Source organism: Myripristis murdjan, chromosome 16 (assembly GCF_902150065.1).
Source record: "Myripristis murdjan chromosome 16, fMyrMur1.1, whole genome shotgun sequence".
Classification (NCBI taxonomy): domain Eukaryota; kingdom Metazoa; phylum Chordata; class Actinopteri; order Holocentriformes; family Holocentridae; genus Myripristis; species Myripristis murdjan.
The window spans coordinates 27,976,602-28,001,138 of NC_043995.1; the positions used below are offsets into that span (position 1 = coordinate 27,976,602).

Sequence of the window (24,537 nt, forward strand, 5' to 3'; positions counted from 1 at the left end):
ATAACCTTTTTGATATATATATAATGCAGTTCATTGGTGCTACAAATGGGGTTTGAGGACTTCCTGGGGTCCTTTAGGCTTTAAAGTGTGTCGCTGACAGAATGACAGATAGCTTCTCTCTGCAGGAGTCGACACAGGAAGAACAATCACCCCAGTTTCAGCACAAACAATAACGCAGTTCTGATCGCATCTGACTCAAACAAACAAACAAAAAAGTCCTTAAGGGACTTGCAGGAGGAAGAGCAGTTTAATTTTAGGTTTATTTCAGAGAATGCATGGGGACACTTACACTGAGGACAATGACTCCTCTGTGCAAAACAGTTGTATAATTCTGCACCACAACAACAACAAAAGGCAGATCCTAGCAACAAAAAAAAAAGGGAGGAAAAAAAAACCCTCAGATGTTCTTGCATGGGGCAGGACTTGTACCTCGCCTGCATCTCAGCTGCTGTTTCATGTTTGAAAAGGCTTTGGGAACCCCTGGTTATGTAGCCAGGCGTGCTCCTATTGGCCCGCCGCTGTGCGCTGCTGCAACGTGACTTGTGTACCCGGGTTACGTTCACACCGCGTTTGGCTCCGCCCCCCGGTGTCCTGAAAGTGTGTCACTGGGTTAAAGTGGCTCGAGCGGCCGGGCCGAGGGGCGGGGCCGACAAATGGGTCACATGGGCAGCCCACTATTGAGAACATTTAGTTCTCTTGACTAACCCGGAGTCACACACAACAAGGGGGAGTTACTCCACCTCAGTCGTGCATACTTGTGCTGAAAAGATTTGGTGATCTCTGTTTTTCCACACTTGCAGCTTCGCTACCACAAGAAAAAAAAAACTCCTCCACCGGCATTTCACCTAAACGCTGGATTTGCTCTCTGATGACCCTCCGAGCTTGGACTTGTGAATTTACTCCGTGACAGAAAATGCCAGTGTGAGCGTCAGCGCTTCTTGCAACAGACCGAATCGCCCAAGTTGAGACGCCGATCGTTGTCGCCGTGAAGCTGGCGGAGTCGTGACAGCCAGCCCCATCTCAAGTCCAGCACAAGTTGCTTTTTGAGCTCTGGTGAAGATTTCCGGATCCGAGATGCCTGAAGACGTCGGAACAGCCAAGCCTGGTAAGACATGATTTTGCTACATGTTGCAAAGAGAGGAAAAGCGATAAGGACATTGTTACAGTGTTTCGCTTCGTGCACCGTGCAGCGCCTCGGTAACTTTGTTGCAGTGATAGTTTCACATTTCATAACCGATGGGGGGGACGCCTGTGCCCTCTACCAATGTCTCATTCATTCACAACTCGAACATGGAGTGCAAGTTTTTAATGTGTATTCCTTCTAATTGTGCTTAAACAGGCAGCCAATGGAGGGTAAAGCTACAAATTAGTTTGTCTTATGGAGTTAAGCCACCTTTATGGGGATGACGCTAATCTGCATTCCATGATTTCACACATATCATGGTAAATAATTTACTCGTGCAAATGATAGTGATAATAAAAGATTTCCTAAGCGCATGAATGAAAGCTGTAATGAGAAGATGATTTTTTTTTTTTTTTTTATGATGATGATGCTGTGAGTAACGCCTTATCAGTTCAAGCGCCTGCAAATGATAAAGTTTGCAAAGCTTTATTTTTGAGAATGTGTTTAAACGCACACTTGCACGGCGTTTACAGCACAGTTAAAGAGAAAATGTTAATTATAGGCTGGTGGCCTTCTTGTTAAACGGGGTTAGGAGTGTCAGCGCGGCGCTACATTTCCACTTGACACAACAACAGTGTTCCACTTCCCCGACCGTGCTCACATGGACAGCGTAGCCTAGCCATGTGCCTCTGTGTACAGGTTTCGAGGGAACTCTCCTCTGATTGGCCGAGGCCGCTCCTGCCGTGCGTACACGCTTTCATGGGACTGCGCTGCGATTGGCCGAGGCGAACCCGTGACGCAACCCGTGTTGCATAATCTTTTGCGGAGAACTCCCAACGCGAGGCTAGACTGCAAGGTCCACGTGAGACGAGGAGAGACAGTAGCGGGTGACCTAGATTTCTTTCCCCTCCCCTCTTCTTCCCTTTCACAGAAATACATGACAGGTCCACGTGTGGGTGGATCGTGAAAGAGAACAGTCATGGTTTGGGTTAGGTAATCATCTGCTATGCTTATAAATGAAAGCTAAATTTAGCAGCGTTACAGTAAATGTAGGGAAAAACACTAATATGTATATCAAACAGTGTTAATATTCCTATAGGGACTTACACCATGTCTGGTTTCTAACCTCTTTTCATCAAGTATGCCTGGCATTTTTTTTTTCCATCACCGCCCTGCTCCACATTCATTCAGCCCTGTGCACTCACACCTGAGAGTCACTGGAGCAGCGGAGGGCAGTCTGCCTTGCCCAAGGGCACCTTTGACCATTTAGGCAGGACGGGTTACTCATCCGGTTTCCCAGAGGCTCAAACCGACGACCTTTAGGCCACAAGGCTGCTACTCTAATCTCTAATCTACTCTCGGTCCATTTGAGCTCTTGGGTGTCTATTAAAGACCTCGTCGAACTTTAAATTATTCTCTGCATCTTCTTCTCTCCTGCTGTTGTGTTTCACAATAAAGGCGAGGCTAAGTGTCATTTTTGCCGTAATTTTATGTCCTCACAGTCCCCGGTGTCTCAGGACTTTTAGCTGACTGGTAGCGAAATCACATCAATATTAATGAGCATATATATATATTTAATTAGGCGAGATCTGCTGGCAAGAGTTATTCAACAGCTTGTTGCTCAGCAGGCGAGATGGTGCATAACAGCACTCTGATAATATGACAGTCCTCAGACATGTTTTATCACTGTGCATGTTGTATCTTATTCTGATATATACTTTTTTTTTTTTTTTTCAAACAGTTATGCCTCATTTGCACAATGTTGTTGTTGTTGTATCTTACACCTCCGGTCCAGGATCAGCAAGGGTTTTAACTGAATTCCTGTTAGTAAAACATGGAAAACACAACATTACATAATCAAATGCTGGATGTTTTTTTTTTCTCTCTCTCTCTCTACAACTTTACGCTGCTGTAGTGCTTGAAATGACCCCGTCTGGGACTGTGTTTGGCTGTACAGTCAGTCTGCAGAGCACACTCCCTAAGCATAGAAACCCGGGGATGTTATGTAACAGTGTTATCCAACCAGCAAGCACTAGAGGTGATAAAGCAGGTCAATCACAGCAATGAATAAACCAACCAGGGAAGCACAACAACACACACAGATAGTGCTCCTTTGCTGTAAAGGCGTGTCAAGGACACACGTTCCTCAATGTGCTGCCAAATGTTTTTCTTTTTTTTTCTTTTTTTTTTCTGGCATATGAAGTTACTTTTTTATTTTTATACTGGTTTAAACTTTAACTGTTGTTCTGTTTCCATCACTGGCATGCACTAATTTTGGCCAGCCTGATGTAGAGTAGGGTTAAATGAGTCATTACTATAATCAGTCATTCAATGATAAAACAGTGGGGGTCGGTTATTTGTGTTTTACTGTCTTTTAAAACTAGGCGTTGTTTGTGCTGAGAAAAATGCCGAATTGCGCTTTCGCCCAGCTTCACTGTTTAATCAGCTGCATTTTAGGTATTTAAAGGACCATTCATATCCAAAGTTGTGATAGTATAATAAACTGAAATTCCCCAGATTGCCAACATGATAAGCAACCAGTAATGAAGCAAGCACAGTCACTGAATGAAAACCATTTTATATAGTTAATTACTATGTTCTGGATACGGTTAAAATTTCTGCTGACAGTGTGGTGAATTCTCTGTGCTGTGCCATGAAAGCTTGACATTGAAGTGAATTGAATCAAAGTGACAGAAGCCTATCTCTGTGTCTCCCTTTCTGCAGGAGGAGTCATAGCCTACATCTCCTCTGGCTCTGCCTCCAGCCCGGAGTCCTGTATGAGCAGCAGCCCCGGCAGCAGCTACATGTCCACTTCCCCGACTCTGCCTCGCCCCTCTTTGCCCAGCCGGGCCGTAGGAATGGTGGTGGACATCGCACCGCCGGCCAAGCCGCGAAGCCACGGCATGGAGAAGAGCGGGCGCTCCTCCTCATCTGCCAAGAGCAGCATCACCAGTAAGCAGAACTACCTGTGAACTCCTATCGGTGTCATCAGAATATGCAGATGACGCCGATGGATATGCTAATAACTTCTCATATGTAACCGCAATCTTGGCAGCATGACTCAGCGGTTGACCTTGTTTTTACAGAAATCAACGGCATGGTGCTGTTGTGCAAGGTGTGCGGCGACGTGGCCTCAGGGTTTCACTACGGCGTCCACGCCTGCGAGGGCTGCAAGGTGAGCTCAGTCCACCCTGAAATGCCACGTCACCTCTCAGCTCATTTCATTCACGTCCTAACCCTGCATCACTTCATCATCTGGCTGCCGCTCATGCTGTTTCTGATGTGCTTCTTCAGGGCTTCTTCAGGAGAAGCATCCAGCAGAACATCCAATACAAGAAGTGTCTGAAGATGGAGAACTGCACCATCATGAGGATCAACAGGAACCGCTGCCAGCAGTGCCGCTTCAGGAAGTGTCTGGCCGTCGGCATGTCCAGAGATGGTGAGTGGACACAAATAGTAAATTAGCACACAGATATACAGGAAAATAGTCAGGAAAAGTCTACAGCTGAGCAGGAATAAGCAAACAATTTCTTCTGGAGATTTATGGCCACTTTTGTTAAAAGATTTGACCATTTTCTGCAGACGTTTCTCCAAAATGTCACTATGATGGATGGGATGGGTATAATTAAACTTATAAAGTCACCTTGCTCTTCTCTATCATCTATGAACATCATAGGGAGAAATATTTAAGCAGTTTTTACTGTTGATTGATTTTAACATTGTGTCCACTTGCTTTCAGCTGTAAGATTTGGCCGCATCCCAAAGAGGGAAAAGCAGAGGATGCTGCTGGAGATGCAGAACGCCATGAACAACATGATGAGCAACAACAGCCAGCTGCACAGCATGCTGCACGGCCACCAGAGCCCACCGCTCCCGATGGAGGCCCTGCCCAACGACGGCAGCCCCTCACCCTCGTCTTCCTCCTCCTCTGCCTCCGCGTCGCCGTCCTCCTCCAGCCCTTCCTCGCCACAGTGCCCGCAGGACTCCGAGTCTGTGGTTTCAATGGACACAAACTCCAGCCCTGCTTCTTCCTGCGCGTCAGACAGCGGCGAGGACGAGGCTGTCGTCGCAGTGAGCAGGCAGCACCGAGACGCCTTCACGTACGGCCAGCAGAGGTCGCCGAGACAGGGCCAGGGTTCGCCCTCGCCGGTCCCCGTCGCCCTGGAGACGGGGAGCGAAAGCCGCATGGAGGATCAGCAGGAGAGCTGGAACTGCTGGAACAACAACGTGGTGGTGGGGGGCTTCCAGCACGGCTCCTGCAGCAGCAGCCAACTCGTCACCAACGCCGCCTACAGGGTGGAGAGGGAAGCGTACCAGCAGCCTCAGCAGCAGCTGAACAGCGCCCCTAGCTGTGAACCATCAGAAGACAACCACAGCCTGCCACAAAGGCAGCATGAATACAGCACACAACCTGCCTCTAGTGGTTACAGTGGACCAACCAACTGCATGGACAACAGAGCACACCTGGTGAGTGTTCACTGAACAGGTACATGTAACTATTACAAACCAATATGTTACTAAAGACGAGGACATTTAATTTCTTAAACTGGTATGTTTTCCATCTTTGAAATGAACAGCAAGTGTTTATTTTTATTGGATAAATAACTAAACTTTTACTCAGTTATCAAATTATCTATTCATTCTGTCGATGGACTAATGAATTCATCAGCTCATTGTTTCAGCTGTAGTCATATTGTCTCACTCCACTGAGGAGGCTCTCTCACTGTCCCTGACGGCCCTGCTGTGTCTTTGTTTGTCCAGGTGTGTCCCATGAACGCCTCCCCGTACGTGGACCCCCACAAGCCCAGCCAGGAGATCTGGGAGGAGTTCTCCATGAGCTTCACCCCCGCCGTGCGGGAGGTGGTCGACTTCGCCAAGAGGATCCCGGGCTTCCGCAGCCTCTCCGAGCACGACCAAGTCAGCCTGCTGAAAGCTGGAACTTTCGAGGTAAAAAGGCAAACAGGCAAAAGCTAAACATACCTTGTTATTTTGTGCTGACTTTGAAGTCAAACAAGGCGTCCTTTTCAGATAAACGAACTGAACACAGCAGCCTCTGTGGCTGCCCCAGTCGAGCTGAACGCTCGGCTGTGTGTACCGGCTAATATTTGCTCTGATAACAGTTTGAATGGAAATCAAAGAGGCAAATTCTCCATGGGCCCAATTCAGACTGTGCAAAATTACGTGAGTCTTACGCGGATGGAGACACACACGTTGGAGCTGCTCCTTTTCAAATTGGACTATTCAGTTTACGACGCACTAAAATTTTGGGCGTGCTTCTGCTTGCGCAAATTCAAGACCTTGATTTCTTTGTACTGTTGGAATTGGGCAACACATGTCTGTCTGCTGAGTCACCGCCTGTATGTACCGTCCACTTTGATATCAATTTGTCCTAGATAATTAAGATTGAAGCTTCTCAGAATTGATACCACCTGTCACATTCAGAAAGCAGCAGAGACAAATCTGAATTGTGTCCTTGTGACAGATTATATATAAATGCATATTCTTTGGTGTGCCATTACTATTAATAACGTCACTAGTGAGCAGGGGACATGAGAGATTGCTACAATATCCTCAGAATCTTGGTGTAAATCCTGGTTGTATTTGGTGCCTGACATTTTCTTGACATCCTTTGTGCTGCCAGCTCTTTATTGATCCCTTTAGAAAAATAATTATGAGCATCTAAGTTGGAGTAATAAGGCGTGACAGGCGATAAAAGCTCCTTCCATGTTGATTTTAATGGTAGTCTTGGTTGTTTTAGTTTGTTTTAGTGACCTCATGTTGTTGTTTTGGCTTTTCGTGACTAGAGTTCATATCCCACTTGATGCTGATCTTATGTTCTTAGCTTTGCATCAAACCATGAAGCTAATCATTTCCCCTCCTCGCTCCCAGGTGCTGATGGTCCGGTTCGCCTCTCTGTTCAACATGGCCGAGCGGACGGTGACCTTCCTGAGCGGCAAGCGCTACAGCCTGGAGACGCTGCGGTCGCTCGGCGCCGGCGAGCTGCTCACCTCCATGTGCGAGTTCAGCGAGAAGCTGGCGGCGCTGCGGCTCGACCAGGACGAGATGAGCCTCTTCACCGCCGTGGTGCTCGTCTCAGCCGGTAAGGACAGAAAGACGTCTTCATACGTCTCAGCACTTTGGAAAGAACAGTGTCATTGAAATATAGCCCTACGATTACTCTTATTACCTCTGCTCCTACTAGTATTACTGCTGTTAAGAGATAAGATATTCCTTTATTAGTCCCACGGTGGGGAAATTTCACGACGGTGGGGAAATTTATTAATATTATTAGTACAGGATTGAGAATTAACACCTGCCAAGTGCTAAAGGCCAGAAAATTTATTTGATAAGAAAATCTTATGCCCTATTCTCAGATTTTGTCCTTGCTGGCCACCGTATATGCTCTCTAAACATGAGCCAGTCAAAGCAAAACAGTGTTGGCGACGTTTTTCAATAATGAACGCCCATTACGTTCCTCTGTTCTGGACTCAGATCGCTCGGGGATCCAGGACCTGAACTCCGTGGAGGCCCTGCAGGACAATCTGATCCGGGCGCTGCGCAACCTGGTGATGCAGAACCACGGCGACGAGGCAGCCACCACCTTCACCAAGCTGCTGCTCAAGCTTCCAGAGCTGCGTTCGCTCAACAACCTGCACTCGGAGGAGCTGCTCTCCTTCAAAGTGCACCCTTAAAAGCTTCCCGAGGGTACACGTCTGCCCTGGACACCCCCCCAAAACCCCCTCCTCCCTCTTTGACTTTGACATGAACATCACTCCCCCCCTTCCTCCATCACAGGACCTGCCTCTGACTCCCCTCACCCTCTGCATTCGACCAACCCAGTTGCGTGTTTTTCTTTCTAGAATGTACTAAAAGTTATTTTTTATTCTATTTTTGTTAAATAGACCAAAAGAGGGTCTGAAGAGAGAAGAATATGACGACTATGAGAAATATGTACTGTATTTATAGAAGAGATAGACAGCTTAAGCTTGTTGCACACAGACGCACGCCGGCGCAGCAGCGTGTGTCAGAGGTTTTTAGTTTTTGCAGAGTTTAGAGGAACCTTCCTATGTTCGAGAGCAAGACGAGTACCTGTCCGGCATTATGAGATGACATAGAGCAGAAACCAATTAGTCACACGATGTTTAGCTTTTTTTTCTTCCAAAAGCCATTTAATTCCAAAGTGTATTCGCTCGTGAGCGGGGTGAATGTGACAAACCGTATATGTATACCATATATACCGCATGTTTATTTGGTCCGGTGTTCTGACTGATGCGTGTCAGCGAGACAGGCAAGCTATTAGAAAATGTATCGAGAGGAATGTGTGACGACTGCTGCTAATGCATGGCTATCCTTAAGCGAACAAGTGTACCTGGATCCTCTCCCCTCTGCCTCGGGAAAGTGTTGGTTTAATGTTGTTTCGACTGTCGTTTGTGTGTATAGTGTTCTGTTTTTGTCTTTTTTTTTTTTCCCTAAATGTGTGCAAGTCCCTGTCAACTGCCTATGCGCTGCCTCGGGGTCCCACCAGGCCGGTAAACACCTCACACAGCAACACTACATTTGCACGCGTTTCCTCCGGAGCTGCCGCCAACCTAGTAACTCTCAAAAGCCATGCAAACTGTGACACATCATGTATAGGCTACATGTAAATGCAATCACAATTATGTGTTTTTCTCCCCCACGCTCCCACTTTACAGATTTTATGACACAACTTTTTGTTTGTTTTTTTTGTTTTAATCCAACTTCCTGGGCTTTCAGCACAGCACTGAATCCACAGCTTCTGTTTCTCACCCTGTTTTTTTTTTTTTTTTTTGAAATCTGTTTATTCTACTGGCAACATGCAATATGTAAATAACTATGTATATCTCTCATGAACATAGAAATATAAATATGTTATAGTATGAATAAATACAAGTGAAATATTATCTGTGTTGTTTTTGTGTTTTTATTGCCATGAGTGTGTTTTTTTTTTTTTTTTTTTCTTCCTTGAAGCATTTAGATCCTCTGGCAAAATGAGTCTTCACAGTTGCAGTGACTGTGTCTCTCCACAAGGTGGGGCTCACTGTTCAATATCTTGGATACAGTCTTCATTAAATTTCATGACAAGCTGCAGAATGCCTCTCTTATTGCAGAATGCATTACAAATTAATTTTGTTCCTCCAAAGCACTTTGCACTTCATTTCAACATCACACAAGCTTTATTCTCATAAAAGTCTGCTTGAGGCTCTGGGCTGCACCAGTATCTCATTTTATTATTTTACTGAGTTGTTGAGTCATCTTGAGCGTAATCCAGCTTGAGGGCTGCATTGTGGAAAATTATATACAGGTTGTCAGTAGGTCCTTAAAAGTCTTCATAGGTCTTCAGTTCCATTTGATAAGTATTAGGCCTTATAAGATATTAAATAGTCTTAAATTTGATTTTATGGTCTTAATTTCCACACAAATGGTAGATCAAATGTCATTTATCATCCTTTTCTTCCTATTTTTGCAAAAAAAGCCATATGCTGCTGTGTGAAAGTCTTCTGTAGAAGAGGTCCTTAATAAAAGACAAGTGTTTCAGAGTTTAAAGTGCAATAAAGCCAAAGGGCTCCTCCTGCAAAGCAAATCTGCAGCGACAACACTACTTCTGCAGAGTGTGACTCCAAAAATGAAACATTTAACTCCTTCTACACAGGTCCAGCCACACTGTGGGAACATCTTGAGTTTACTAAAGTTTAACTTTGATGGCAACTTAGAGCAAATTCTGCGCATCTAGTTCATCTATACAATATTCTCATTATTCGTTAAGCTTCTGGTTTGAAAAGTCTGCTACACTGAAAGCTTGACAATTAATGTGAATATTGCATAAATCTAAGTGAGTGGAAATTAGCTCCATCAGTTTGAACTCTGATGTTTGCAGCACATGAAAAAAACAACCAGCCGGACGGTGCATAGTCCCGGTGCATTGTTGTCAAGTCCTACAGGAATAAGTTGTTGCACAGTTAAATGGTTGTTTGTTTTTAAGTAAATAAATTTAGTAATTACTTAATAAATTTTGTCTTTTTCCCAGGCAGGGCTTTATTTCAGTAACATGTCAGCTGCCCACAGTGAGTTTTCGTGAAAGAAGGAAAGAAGGAAGGTTACAACCAGCAGCCTCATTCGTTCTATTAGCTGACTGATTGATTCACATGATGAATACTTATGTGACAAAACCACACTTGCACACAATCATGTTTTCACTAATTCATAGGTAATTTATTTCACTAAATCAATAAGTACATGTCAACAAGCTGTCAACAAGAGTGCTTCATTTTTGAGATGCCTGAGTGTGTCACACAAATATCTGCCACATTTTCTGGTTTTCAGGTAGTGTCTGAAACTCTGTTCTGTTGTTGTCTATATACAGCGTTTAACTCCATGACAAACAAAACACAAAACAAAAATAGTGAATATTGAATGAGTGAAGGAGTTAGCCATTGGGAAGTCAGTCAGAGACAGAATCACACAAAGCAACAGGTTTCACAGAACTCTCACAGCGGAATGTGCTTGTGACGTCACAAAGACTGTCTCTCCGTGTATTATGCTGCAGGTCTCTAGATGTCTCATTTTGTGTGCACGTTTGAGCAGTGAGCAGCAACTTGAAGCTTTCTGTGACAATTGCAAGCAACTTTGTTAAACTACTTTGTTTGATATTTCTTGTTTGTTACTTTCCTCGTGGAATACGATCTCCTCAGCCAGGATGCAGGCTCTGCTCCGGGCCAAAGAGCAGGAGATTTTCTCTCTGCGATATAGACTCAGAGATGCAGAGGAGAGGAAAAGGAGAGATGAGGCCTGGTGGTCCTCACAGGTCAAGGAGAAGGACAGAAAGCTGCAGGTCCTCCGCAAAACTCTCAGCGAGATGGAGAGCATACAAAAGGCCTCCAGAATGGACGAGGAGAGATGGAAGAGAGAGAGGGAAGACCTGGAGGAGCAAATGAAGAAGGCAGTTGACTGGGGATCCACCATCTTCAATGACAAGACCAAGGAAGTCAACCAGCTTCACCAGAGCATTGAGGAGGAGCGCCAGAGAACAAAACAGGCCCTGCAGGAAAAAGAAGAGCTCAAAAAAGAGCTTAATGACAACAAAAACACTATTGAGTCTCTGAACACAGAGATTGAAAAGATGTCCTCCAGCATTGCAGCTCTGCAGGCCCAGTCTGCCTCTCAGCAGGAGGAGTTCCAGAGGATGCTGAAGCAGGCAGAGGACAGGGCAATTGAGACGTGTGAGGACAACAAGAAGGTCCTCAGCCAACTCTCTGAATCCATCGACTGTCTCAGGGATCAGCAAAAGAACTGGGCCGAGCAGAAGCTGCAGCTGGAGGCTCAGATTGCAGAGGAGCATGAGTCCTGGAAGGAAGAGAGGGAGAAGCTGCAGGAAAAGCTGAAACAGACTGAGGAAACCTGCACTGCTCAACTGGCAGAGATCAGCTCCCTCTGTCAGAACGCAGAGTCTGCCGCAAAGGAGAGGGCAGAGATGGCCGCCACCATCGCCACTCTGTCCTCCCAAAGCCTGGCAGCAGCTTCCAGTGAGACAGAGGCTGAGCAGCAGATAGCAGCTGAGAGCGCAGAGGCTGACCCATGCAGCCAGACAGAAGACCACGCTGCAGTCAGCAAGGTACCATATGCACATTTATTTTTTACTGTATTTATTTTTCTGGTTTGTAAAAACAAAGTGCTGCAGAGTTTCATACTAAATGAATTTCTCTCTTTCTGTGTCAGAAGCGCAAAGGATGGAGACGTGTCTTCAGCCTCAATATTTTCAGGAGGAAGAAGAAGAGGAGTGCTGAGAAGGAGCTGAGTGAGGATAATTAAGTGTGCAGGGCCCGGCTGCTTTGGAAGGAAAGACATCACTGCCAGCAGCCAATAAACATCTTCCAACCAGAAAACATCCTCCAATCAGCAAACATCTTCCAACCAGAAAACATCCTCCAATCAGCAAACATCCTCCAACCTGCATGCTTCCTCCAACCAGAAAATATCCTCCAATCAGCAAACATCCTCCAATCAAAAAACATCCTCCAATCAGCAAACATCCTCCAATCATCCAATCAGCAAACATCCTCCAATTATCCAATCAGCAAACATCGTCCGATCATCCAATCAGCAAACATCCTCCAATCATCCAATCAGCAAACATCCTCCAATCATCCAATCAGCAAACATCTTCCAATCATCCAATCAGAAAACATCCTGCAATCAGCAAACATCCTCCAATCATCCAATCAGCAAACATCCTCCAATCATCCAATCAGAAAACATCCTCCAATCATCCAATCAGAAAACATCCTCCAACCTGCACACCTTCTCCAACCAACACACTTCCTCTAGCCAGCCAACCTATTGCAGCCAACCTCCTCTAACCATCCAACCTCCTCCAACTGGCAAACCTCCACCAGCCGACAAAACTCCACCAGCCGGCAAAACTCCACCAGCCGACAAATCTCCTCCAAACGGCAAACCACCACCAGCCGACAAAACTCCACCAGCCGACAAATCTCCTCCAAACGGCAAACCACCACCAGCCGACAAAACTCCACCAGCCGACAAATCTCCTCCAAACGGCAAAACTCCACCAGCCGACAAACCTCTAGCCAGCAAACCTCCACCAGCTGGCAAAACTCCACCAGCCGGCAAAACTCCACCAGCCAGCAAATCTCCTCCAACCGGCAAAACTCCACCAGCCGACAAATCTCCTCCAAACGGCAAACCTCCACCAGCCGACAAACCTCCAGCCTGCAAACCTCCACCAGCCTGCAAATCTCCATCAGCCGGCAAAACTCCACCAGCCGACAAATCTCCTTCAAACGGCAAACCTCCACCAGCCGACAAACCTCCAGCCTGCAAACCTCCACCAGCCGGCAAACGTCTAGTAGGTATACCTCTATCTATTATTCACTGGTCCTGGGAGACACTTTTAGTTCTTCCATGTTTTTTTTTAACATGTTTGAATGACATTAAAATATCTGAATCTGAATCTGAATCTCCACCAGCCGGCAGACCTCGAGCCAGCAAACCTCCACCAGCCGACAAACCTCCACCAGCCGGCCAAACTCCACCAGCTGGCAAAACTCCACCAGCCGAGAAACCTCCTCCAAATGGTAAACCTCCTACAATTAATGTTCACTGGTCCTGGGAGACGCTTTGAGTTCTTCAAATGATTTGAATGACATTAAAAAATCTGAATCTGAATCTCCACCAGCTGGCAGACCTCCACCAGCCGGCAGATCTCCACCAGCCAACAAACCTCTGGCCAGGAAACCTCCATCAGCCGGCAAATCTCCTCCAACCGGCAAACCTCTACCAGTCGGCAAAACTCCACCAGCCAGCAAAACTCCACCAACCGGCAAAACTCCACCAGCCGGCAAATGTCCTCCAACCGGCAAACCTCCACCAGCCGACCAACCTCCCCCAGCCGGCAAAAACTGCTCCACCCGGCAAACCTCCACCAGCCGACAAACCTCTAGCTGGTATACCTCTGTCTATAATTCACTGGCCCTGGGAGACACTTTTAGTTCTTCCACGTTTTTTTTAACATGTTTGAATGACATTAAAATATCTGAATCTGAATCTGAATCTCCACCAGCCGGCAGACCTCGAGCCAGCAAACCTCCACCAGCCGACAAACCTCCACCAGCCGGCCAAACTCCACCAGCCGAGAAACCTCCTCCAAATGGTAAACCTCCTACAATTATTGTTCACTGGTCCTGGGAGACACTTTTAGTTCTTCCACGTTTTTTTAACATGTTTGAATGACATTAAAATATCTGAATCTGAATCTCCACCAGCTGGCAAATCTCCTCCAACCAGCAAACCTTTACCAGCCGACAAACCTCTAGCCAGCAAACCTCCATCAGCTGGCAAACCTCCACCAGCTGGCAAACCTCCACCAGCCGGCAAAACTCCACCACCCGGCAAACCTCCACCAGCCGGCAAATGTCCTCCAACCGGCAAACCTCCACCAGCCAACAAACCTCCAGCCTGCAAACCACCACCAGCCGACAAACCTATAGCCAGCAAACCTCCACCAGCTGGCAAACCTCCACCAGCCGGCAAAAACTCCTCCAACCAGCAAACCTCCACCAGCCAACTAACCTCTAGTAGTTCTCTTTATCTATTACTATTCACTGGTCTTGGGAGACACTTTTAGTTCTTCCATGTTTTTTTTAACATGTTTGAATGACATTAAAATATCGGAATCTGAATCTGAATCTCCACCAGCCGGCAGACCTCCACCAGCCGGCAAACCTCTAGCCAGCAAACCTCCACCAGCCGGCAAACCTCCACCAGCCGGCAAAACTCCACCAGCCGACAAACCTCCAGCCTGCAAACCACCACCAGCCAGCAAACAAACCTCCACCAGCCGGTAAAACTCCACCAGCCGACAAAGCTCTAGCTGGTATACCTTTATCTATTATTCACTGGTCCTGGGAGACATTTTTAGTTCTTCCGTGTTTTTTTAACATGTTTGAATGACATTAAAATATCTGAATCTGAATCTGAATCTCCACCAGCCGGCAGACCTCTAGCCAGCAAACCTCCACCAGCCGGCAAACAAACCTCCACCAGCCGGCAAAACTTCACAGCCGACAAACCTCTAGTCAGCACAGCTCCACCAGCCAGCAAACCTCCACCAGCCAACAAAATCTCGAGCTGGTATTCCTCTATCTATTATTCACTGGCCCTGGGAGACACTTTTAGTTCTTCCATGTCTTTTTTAACATGTTTGCATGACATTAAAAATTCTGAATCTGAATCTGAATCTCCACCAGCCAGCAAAACTCCACCAGCCGGCAAAACTCCACCAGCCGGCAAACCTCCAGCCTGCAAACCTCCACCAACCGGCAAAACTCCACCAGCCAACAAATCTCCTCCAACCGGCAAACCTCCACCAGCCAACAAATCTCTAGCTGGTATACCTCTATCTATTATTCACTGGTCCTGGGAGACACTTTTAGTTCTCCATGTTTTTTTTTTTTTTTTACATGTTTGAATTACATTAAAATATCTGAATCTGAATCTCCTCCAGCTGGCAGACCTCCACCAGCCGACAAAGTTTCTCCAACCAGTAAACCTCCTCCAACCAGGAAATTTCCACCAGCCGGCACACTTGCTCCACCCAGCCTACCTCCTCCAGCCAGCAAATCTTCACCAGCCGGCAAACCTCCTCCACCCGGCCTGTCTCCTCCAGCCGGCAAACCTCCACCAGCCAGTTCACTTTCTCCAACTGGCAAACCTCCTCCAGCCTAACCCTAAGCCATTTGACACTTAATATTGCCAAGAAATAAACTTGAACTTAAATAAATTCAAGTCAGTTAGTAGTTGCATCTTATTTCTTCCTTCATTAAATGTTTCTTTTGATGTTTTTGATGAAAAATAAATGATAACTGATTTAATTCCAGTGTTTATTGCAGATGAAAAGTAGTAAACTGCTCTTCAGACTACAGCAGCCAGTAAACAGTCACTACAAAAATATTTTGGGTTTTCGGACACTCACTTAGCCCAGTTCATTGTTGTTGGGCTCATGTTCCCTATTTAGTTATTTAATTTGTATGTGTATTGTTTATCATGAGGTCTTTGTGTTATTAACTTTAGGGTTGGTTTTACATTATTTGTGCATTGTGATTATTATCGTCTATTCTTTTTCTTGGTACTCTAAGTATTCTGTGTTGGCTGTAAAATTCAGAGTGCCATCAAATAAAGTTTCCTAAATATTTAAACTTCTCTACTGTTTCAACAAGATGACAGGTTTAGGGTTTTCTCTGATTAATAAAAAAAAGCACACAGAGTGAATCAGACAGAGTATATCATTTTCCCCACATGTCATAAACATAACAACCTCTGATTATGTATGTGTGTGTTTGCTCCATGTCAGTTTTCGCACCAGGGATAATCATAAAGTCTTGAACTTGAACACTGAAGGACAAAAACATCAGCTGCCAACCTCAAACAAGACAACTCAGCTCAGTCATATTCAAAGCTATTCAAATTTATCTGACAATCAAATCCAAGTGAAACCACAAAGTCAACCTCCGGCTCTGACATCGTGCTGTAAATGTGATGATATAACAAAGTCACGGCGGGGAAAAGGCACGGTGAAAGGAACTAGTGGCGCGTTGAGTTGTAAATGTGCTAATTAGAAGTAGAATTACATGTCAAGTTGATTTTTACTCACTCTACGCATTTGGCGCTGTGTTAAACTTCATTTGCTCTGAACAGACTGACAGCATTTGTGCTCTTTTTCAGCAACACACCGCTTCACACTCACTTTGAGACACACATGAAGTGTGTGGGGGTTCAGTGCCTTGCTCAAGAGCACTTTGGCAGTCCCATTACAGTCCCATATTCATTCACTCTGGTGACCCTGTTGTGTTAACCTGCTTCTCTGCCATCCAGACAGCAGCATTAATAACACCTGTTCACCCATCCGTTTGTGTGTGTCCCACTTCTGAAACCCACCTAGGGGTAGGCTTTTATTTTGAAAGGTTTTCTGAGCAAAACTCACTTCAAAAAAGGCTTTGGCCTACGCAGATACAATTTGTGTTGTTAGAATAGAATATTAAAAAAAAATACAATAGCTCTTCCTTATGTTCTGTAGCAACAACATGTTTTATTAATCTCAAATAAAATGCAGAAACAAAGTTGTGATTACGGTTTTTAATGCTCTGCCAAAAAGTAGATCCTCAAATTTAAAGGTGGGGGGGTTAGCACCATTGATGGGGGACAGTATGTTTACTTGTTTCACTTATCTAGAGAAAAAAAAATGATTTCAACACTGAAAATGAAACTGACGTAGCTGTTAAGATGATTTTTTTTTTCCAGCGTACTGTCTGTTTTTTGTTCAAATTGAGTGTAAATCGTCTGTGCAGTCCACTGAACTGGGCAAATGTCTGTGACAGTCACTGATTAATATTTCACTTCACTGAACTCTCTGCAGCAGATTCACTGGTGGTTGTGTTTTAGCCAGCAAGGGAGAGTCACAATTTATTCATTCCTTCCTCCTTCCTCGGGCATTTCCGAGACCGTGACTGTCTAAAAGGAAAATTAGACAATTGCAAATCATATCGCTTTGCATGTCGCCTCTGTTAAGACACCTTGGAATTATCAAGAAGCAGCCAAACACCACAGAAGAGGGAACGGTATACACGAGCCGGATACTGACGACTTCTTGAGAGTTTGGTAAGAGTTTTCTCTGCATCTGTATAGAAATGAACATTCTGTTTTATTGAGTCAAACATTTAGAGACAATCAACTGCTCACACTATAAAAACCAGTATGACTAAATGCACTGTATTTCAGTCACTGCAAAAGTTTTTGATATTAACTTATGTGAAGAATCTCACTATAAATACTCTTTTCTGCTCCTTGTCTGTCTCCTCCACAGTTAAGCTACGCAGGAATGGATGAGTCTGTGTTTGTGATCCTCCTCCTCTCAGGTAAGACGTGATCATGAGATGAATCAATTCTCAGTCAGCCATTTCTTTCTTCTTTTTTTACCTTCAAACAGAAGGGTTTCCTTTTTTCTGAAACATGTTACAAACACCTGAAGATCAGGAATCTCATTCAACAAATAAATGACCATAAATTTCTTTATTAGAATAAGAAATAAAAAGCAACACTACACTAAAACACTAAAACTGCCAACAGTCGGTTGAAGTGAGGACCATTTAGATTGGAAAATATATGGATTAAGTGTGTGATATATTACATGCCAAATGAACCATCGAATTATGGGCTTACTCCATGGTTTTTGTCAGCTTCTGAGGGTTTTCACTTCAGTCGACATTTTGCAGTTTTTTGGTGCACCCTCAAATGGCAAACAACAACAATATTGAAATATAAGTGCAGCAGTCACCAGTGGCCGATATTGTCTCTCCATTTGAAATGTCCTCATTAAAATTTCATGATGTTTTGAAAACTGCTATTAAAATAAAGATTTTATTATCGGCACTATTAAAGGCAGAATGAGTTGGATTTTCCTGAAAAACAATGTATAGACTCATACAAAAATAATTCCTCTCAGTCATCACCTCTGAACCATTAGCAGTGTGTGTGTGTGTGTGTGTGTGTGTGTGTGTGTGTGTGTGTGTGTGTGTGTGTGTGTGTGTGTGTTGCTGTGAAGGTGACAGTATGTTTTACATTTTGGGTGGTCACTTCATTCTGTTAGTTTAGCCAAGGAGGAGGGGCCAACTTTGAATGTTGTGTTTGCAAACCACAACCAACACATCCCACTCATTCTGCCTTTAATCAGTGCTTAAACTGTCCACTGAGCCCCAGAATTATGAAATGTAATGTTTTTGGTTGTGTCACTGCAGTGAGAGGTGTCTCTCTCTATAGGCTCTGATCTAACCCCATATCTCAGCAAATCCATTCCCCCCTCAGGTCTCTGCATCCCCTCCTATTCTGCCTCGTACGCGTATCGTTTTGTCGATAAGGCGATGGACTGGGATGAAGCTTTAAGTTACTGCACTAGGAGGTATACACAACTGGCCCATGTAGAAAACATGGAAAACAGCATGGCATTGAGCAAGGCTCATACTTACAACTACAGAAACAAGGCCTGGATCGGCCTGTACGACAGGACTGACAGCTGGTACTGGGTTAGGAGCGGCAAGGCAGTCTGGTTCAAGTGGAAAGACGGAGAGCCAGACAACAAAAACGCCAGCGAGTTTTGTGTGACTATGAACGGCACTGACGGCACCTGGAGCGACGCCAACTGCTTGGAGAAGAAACATTTCGTTTGCTATGATGGTGAGTGTGCACACTAACACCTGACATAAAAAAAAATCTCATAAGGAATGCAAATGCTCAGAAATAATCGCTTTTTTTTTTTTTTTTTTTTTTTTTTTTTTTACAATTTGATTCATGTTTTTAGATTGTATACTGGTTGCTGGTTGTCTGCATTTTATCTCCTCATGTAATTAACTTTATATGCTGTTTATAAAATGTAAAATGGCTTCTCGCTTCCATAACTTTACTTTTTTCCTGTAAAATTCTGGATCTACTGAAGACAGGGAAACTGTAAACAACAATCAGTTTAGGAGAGAAAGTGATTGGAGGGCAGGACTGTTCAAAAATGTGTGATGTTTTACTGGGTGGAGTTTTTATTTATGCCACCTGGCACATGATGATGATCATCGCTTAAGATTTTTGATAGGTGTATGCTATGAATGAGCAAAAAAGGAAATAATGTCATTTTTCATTTCCATTTCATTTCTGTTTATTGCCACTTGTAAAAGGGACACTATGTCTTAAGATGATTAAAGATAAATTAAAGAAGAAACATAATAAAATAAAATATTCATATAACTATTTCTCCTTTTCCTGCACCTCATTTTTCCCCACCCTTCTTCAATAGGATCAGCTTATAAGTTTATCTACAAAACTTTGCTGCTGAAGTGGGCAGATGCCAAACAATACTGTGACCACCACATGTCATATCTGGCCAAGTCTAGAAATGACGGTGAAAACTCTAGAATCAGAAACGCTCTGCCACCAGGAACTGAAGCATGGATCGCCCTCTACAGACAAAACGCGTGGTACTGGACGAGTGGGAAATCATACAGTTTCAGAAAATGGAGAAGTGGGCAACCTGACAACAAGTCTGGAAAAGAGTCATGTGCCGCTGTGCTCGTGCGACAGGGAGACTGGGTCGATGAGGACTGCACCCTGAAGTACCCTTTTTTCTGCCAAGAAGGTAACAGTCAACAAGAAGTGTGAGTTTTAGTCAAAAACATAAGCAGAAGTGAGAAATGACTTTGGCAAGACTATTCTTTCACACTCATCAGAATAGAAGGTGCATTAATCCAGCTGAATGCTAAGCCCAAAGACCATCAATAATCAATAATCCGTCAAAGGAGCTGGTGACCAGGGGCCTCCGACCACTAGGGGTCTCCAGGAGTCTTGGGCTGCAAGAACTGCAGACGATTTAATGAATAATGCAATCCAAATCAAATGCAAAATTGATATAAATAGACAAATTAACACTGTGGCAATCCTGATATTCTTATGTCAGTCATTCTAATCAGCGCTTATGGACTGGGGTGGTGGGGGTGATAGTTACTGGTTAGTGTTTCTGAGGGAATAATATCCCTCAGAAAGATTCTCTCCAAACTTTTCCATCTGTCCTGTTAAGCGCAGGCTGCTGGGTGAAGACTCCTGGTTGGCGTGGTTTCTCAGATTTGTTGTGCTCAGCTGTTTTGCTGGTACCTTGTAGCAGATTGACACTTGATTGCTTCTCTGTTTTCATTTGGTGTAAATCCAAAATGGGTCCAAATCGGCGATGTCACCTTTGGATTTCCAACCAGCGTCACCCAGAGAGAGAGAGCCAGAGGTCTCGCTGGTAGTTCAGATGTTTCAGTTTTCTTGCCTGCTTCACAGAAGGACCTTTTCATTTTATAGGCAGGATAAATATATTCATTGGCAATGACTGAAAAAAGTATATATATATATATTTATCTGGGTGGGGTAGTGGATGGGTCAGTCAACACAGCATAACCACAACTAACATGAATAACCTAATCCATGACCCCTTCCTAACCTTAACCAAGGAGATTTGATGGCTGAAGTGATGAAACTGGCTAAAACATTGTATACGAGATATGTTGATTAGAGATATATTTGTGATATTTCAGAAACAAACATAATCTGTGACAAAGAAAATGTTTCCTCCAAAACATGATTGAGAATGCAGCTCAGTTGTATCATACATTTATGGTCTAGAATACAATAAGATAAGATAAGATAAGATAAGATAAGATAAGATAAGTTGTACTTTATTGTCCCCTGAGGGAAATTCATTGTGATGATGATGACAGTATTACTGATAGTAGCAGTAGTAGTAGTAGTAGCATTTGTAGGATCACAGATACTAAGAGGATAGATTCTTAAATATTTTTCTTATTCATCAGATATGAAGTCTGTGACTCCAAGCTCAACAGAGACGGTCCACTCACAAGGAGGAAGCATGACGGCAGGGGGAGGAGGTGAGCTCAGCTGGAGCAGAAATCACCACCTTCCAAGAACTTGTCTCTGTTGAACGTGAAGTTCAGGTCTCACCGTGAGTGATGTACCTGTGGCATCATGCAGCTTCTCATTTTGGAAGCTTGTAATATTGTCACAGGTTGTGGTAAGAGGCAAATGTGGTGAGGCAAGGTGTCTGCTGCATGAAATTTTGATTTATTTATTTTGATTTATTTATTTATGTAGGTATTTATTAAGATATTTAATTATTTATTTGTGTATTAGTTCACTGGATTAGGCCTGACAAATGCTGTCTGCTGATATTGCACCTAAACATTTAGAGGAAACGGTGCATATATGTACCTTTTATTGCTTGGGGACATTTATGCGCCTTTTTGGCTCTGAAAAAGGTTCACATAATTACCCTGAGGTCAAATAATCAGCCTGAGGATGTCAATTTGTGTAGATTGTACCATGAGAGAGAGAAATGGACTCCTACTGTGCCCCTGTTTCATTCAGTTCTCCAAACAATATAACTTAGAAATGCCTGAGGAGTTCAGGACAACTCTTTCATCCCATCATAACCCAAAATGTAAGAGCACTAATTCCATGGATTATTAGTCTTGGCATTAACCTGAGGGTTTTTTTCCTTCCTCAGCCTCATCCTTAATATGACGAAACAAAGTGAGGTGCCCTTCTGTTTCAAACTGTGTAGTCTGCCCTTAGAGTTTGCCCAAATAATTATTACATTATCAACAAAACACTGTCATCGGCTGTCATCAGTTCACCCCACAGGACTGCGGCCCTGGCCTGGTGTTCCTCCCGGATAAAAAAGAAAAAAGATTTTTCCACTAAATCCTTCACCTGAATCTTACATTTGAAACTGAATCCAGGTGTTCTCCTTTGGGCCACCTTTTGTTGGCTAACACGAGTCGGCACAAGGCTTGCCAAACATTACAAATTTATTTTCTTATGTCAGCTGTTGTTTGCTTTTCAACAGCTGCCGGAAAATATTATCTGTTCTATAGCACAAAGAAAAGGAGAAACAGCACTGTTGTCAAATTGATGCTGCGAAAACACATCAGACTGTTCATTTTAATACAATTTCCTTTTTTTTTTTTATCTATTAAAATCGGCTGCTATTATTAATCTTCCCAGTCTCAGTTAGGGAAAAGCTTCAAAACAACTTGGCAACAGTGGAAATTTGTCAGTATCCATCAAATGTGGACAGAGGAGACATGAAAACATAACAAAGCACATTGCAATAAAGTGTTTAAACGTGAATGTGTTCTGCAGCGCTGCTTGTTGTGGAGGCATAAACCTCGGGCTGCTCTGGGAACTGCAGTGTTTGATGGTGTGTGCTCTCATCTGCTTGCAGCTACAGCAGCTACTGCAGGTTCAGGAGCTACAGCAGGTTCAGGAGCTACAGCGGGTTCAGGAGATCCAGCAGGTTCAGGAGCTACAGCAGGTTCAGAAGCTACAGCAGGTCCAGGAGGTCCAGCAGGTCCAGCAGCTACATCAGGGGAGAACAGTCCACAGGAGAACAGCAACGGACAGCAGTCGACAGGTACCCCCGCTGAGCCTTTCCTCAGTCAGTTGCTATAGCCCAATATGTCGTGCTGTAGCTGGTGTTTGGAGATCCTGATCCATGTGCCCCCCTTTGTAACTTTAAATACACCTGCCCCTCCAAAGGTGACCACATGGCCCTGCTGGTGAGGCTGAAAATTCAGTCTGCTGTGAACTTGGAGGATCCAGCCATGCAGACCCAACTCCTGCAGCACGTGTGTATATTGATGTTTATGTGTGCGTATGTTGATGTTTATGTGTGCGTATGTGTGTGTGTGTGTGTGTGTGTGTGTGTGTGTGTGTGTGTGTGTCTGTGTGTCTGTGTGTCTGTGTGTCTGTGTGAGGAAATTGAAATTCCTTTGGGCATCATCTTTGTCCTCTTGTAGTTCCACACAGGTCTTGTGAAGCAGGGAATAACTCCAATCAAACTCAGGTTGAAAATCCAGCCGGTTGAAGAGAATCAAGAAAGAGAAAATGAGGATGTAAGGTACTAGTGTGTCTGACACACACACACACACACACACACACACGTACACACTGAATTGTGTGTAAATACTTTTCCTTCTTTCTGTTTAGATGCTTGTGAGGCCTGGGAAAACACCCACTGTGTGCTGAGAGGGACCGAACCTTATAGATGCAGAGAAGGTTTATGAAGTTCAGTGAACTGATATTGTGGAAACTCACTGAGAATTGATGAAGATGCCTTTAAAACAATAATTATGCATTTCAAGTCAAGTCAGCATGATGTTTAGGTTTTGTCTCTCTATATAACAATCTTGCAATAATTAAGATGTGTCCTTTAATACTATTAAACTCTGGAATTCATCCTCTTTGATATTTTTGTGGCCCCGGTGCTCTGCTTGTTGGATGTGAAACATTTTAGTTTTTGTGAACGTAGTCAGTGCACATGGAATAAATAATCTGCAACAGCAAGATGAAACGTTAACAGGTTCTCTGATTTGATAAGAATCCCCTTGGACAGACTGAGTGTGATTGCTGACCAACAGAGCCACTTCAAAACAATTTATTTTCTATTGCTAACCGATATTTATAACCAATATTTATATATATATATATATATATATATATATATATATATATATATATATATATATATATACATATATATCATATATGTATTAATATCTATCTATCTATATATATATATAGATATATATATAGATATATAGATATAATATATATATAGAGATATATATTATATATACACATATATACACACATATATATATATATATATAATATGTATTATATATATATAATATATATATTATATATATGTATTATATATATATATATAAAATATGTATTATATATATATATATACATACATACACACACACACACACACACACACACACACATATATATGTATATACACATATATACGTATATATACATATATATATACGTATATATATATATATATATAGATATATAGATATATAGATATATATACACACGTATATATATATCTATATATATCTATATGTATATATATATATATATATATATATATAGATAGATAGATAGATAGATAGATAGATATATAGATAGATATATATAGATATATATAGATATATATATAGATAGATATATATAGATATATGGGTAATTCTTCAATTGAGGGAACTTTTGACTTCTTAAATTGTAAGAAAATACAACTTGTAGAAACATATTTTTATCCATCTGAATATTGCTTTTATTTTCTCAGGAATTCATTCTTGTGGATGGTTGTGACCATTTATTTCAGATATATTAATATATTTATAGGTTTTTCCAAGATGTCAGGACAAAACGTCATTACCATCACATCATCAAATAATGAATTATTTTTCAAAACAACATGAAAATAT

The 24,537-nt window shown here is 43.3% G+C and overlaps 1 protein-coding gene across 1 annotated transcript; it reads left to right on the forward strand.

The window, feature by feature from the left end:
• The first annotated feature begins 689 nt into the window (after positions 1-689).
• Positions 690-9,045, forward strand: nr1d2a (nuclear receptor subfamily 1, group D, member 2a). The gene is made up of 8 exons (XM_030072198.1): positions 690-1,105; positions 3,848-4,075; positions 4,210-4,298; positions 4,418-4,562; positions 4,863-5,590; positions 5,885-6,070; positions 7,013-7,223; positions 7,616-9,045. The coding sequence occupies exons 1-8, from the start codon at positions 1,075-1,077 to the stop codon at positions 7,813-7,815; spliced, it is 1,818 nt and encodes a 605-aa protein (XP_029928058.1). The 5' UTR covers positions 690-1,074; the 3' UTR covers positions 7,816-9,045.
• Positions 9,046-24,537: the final 15,492 nt, after the last annotated feature.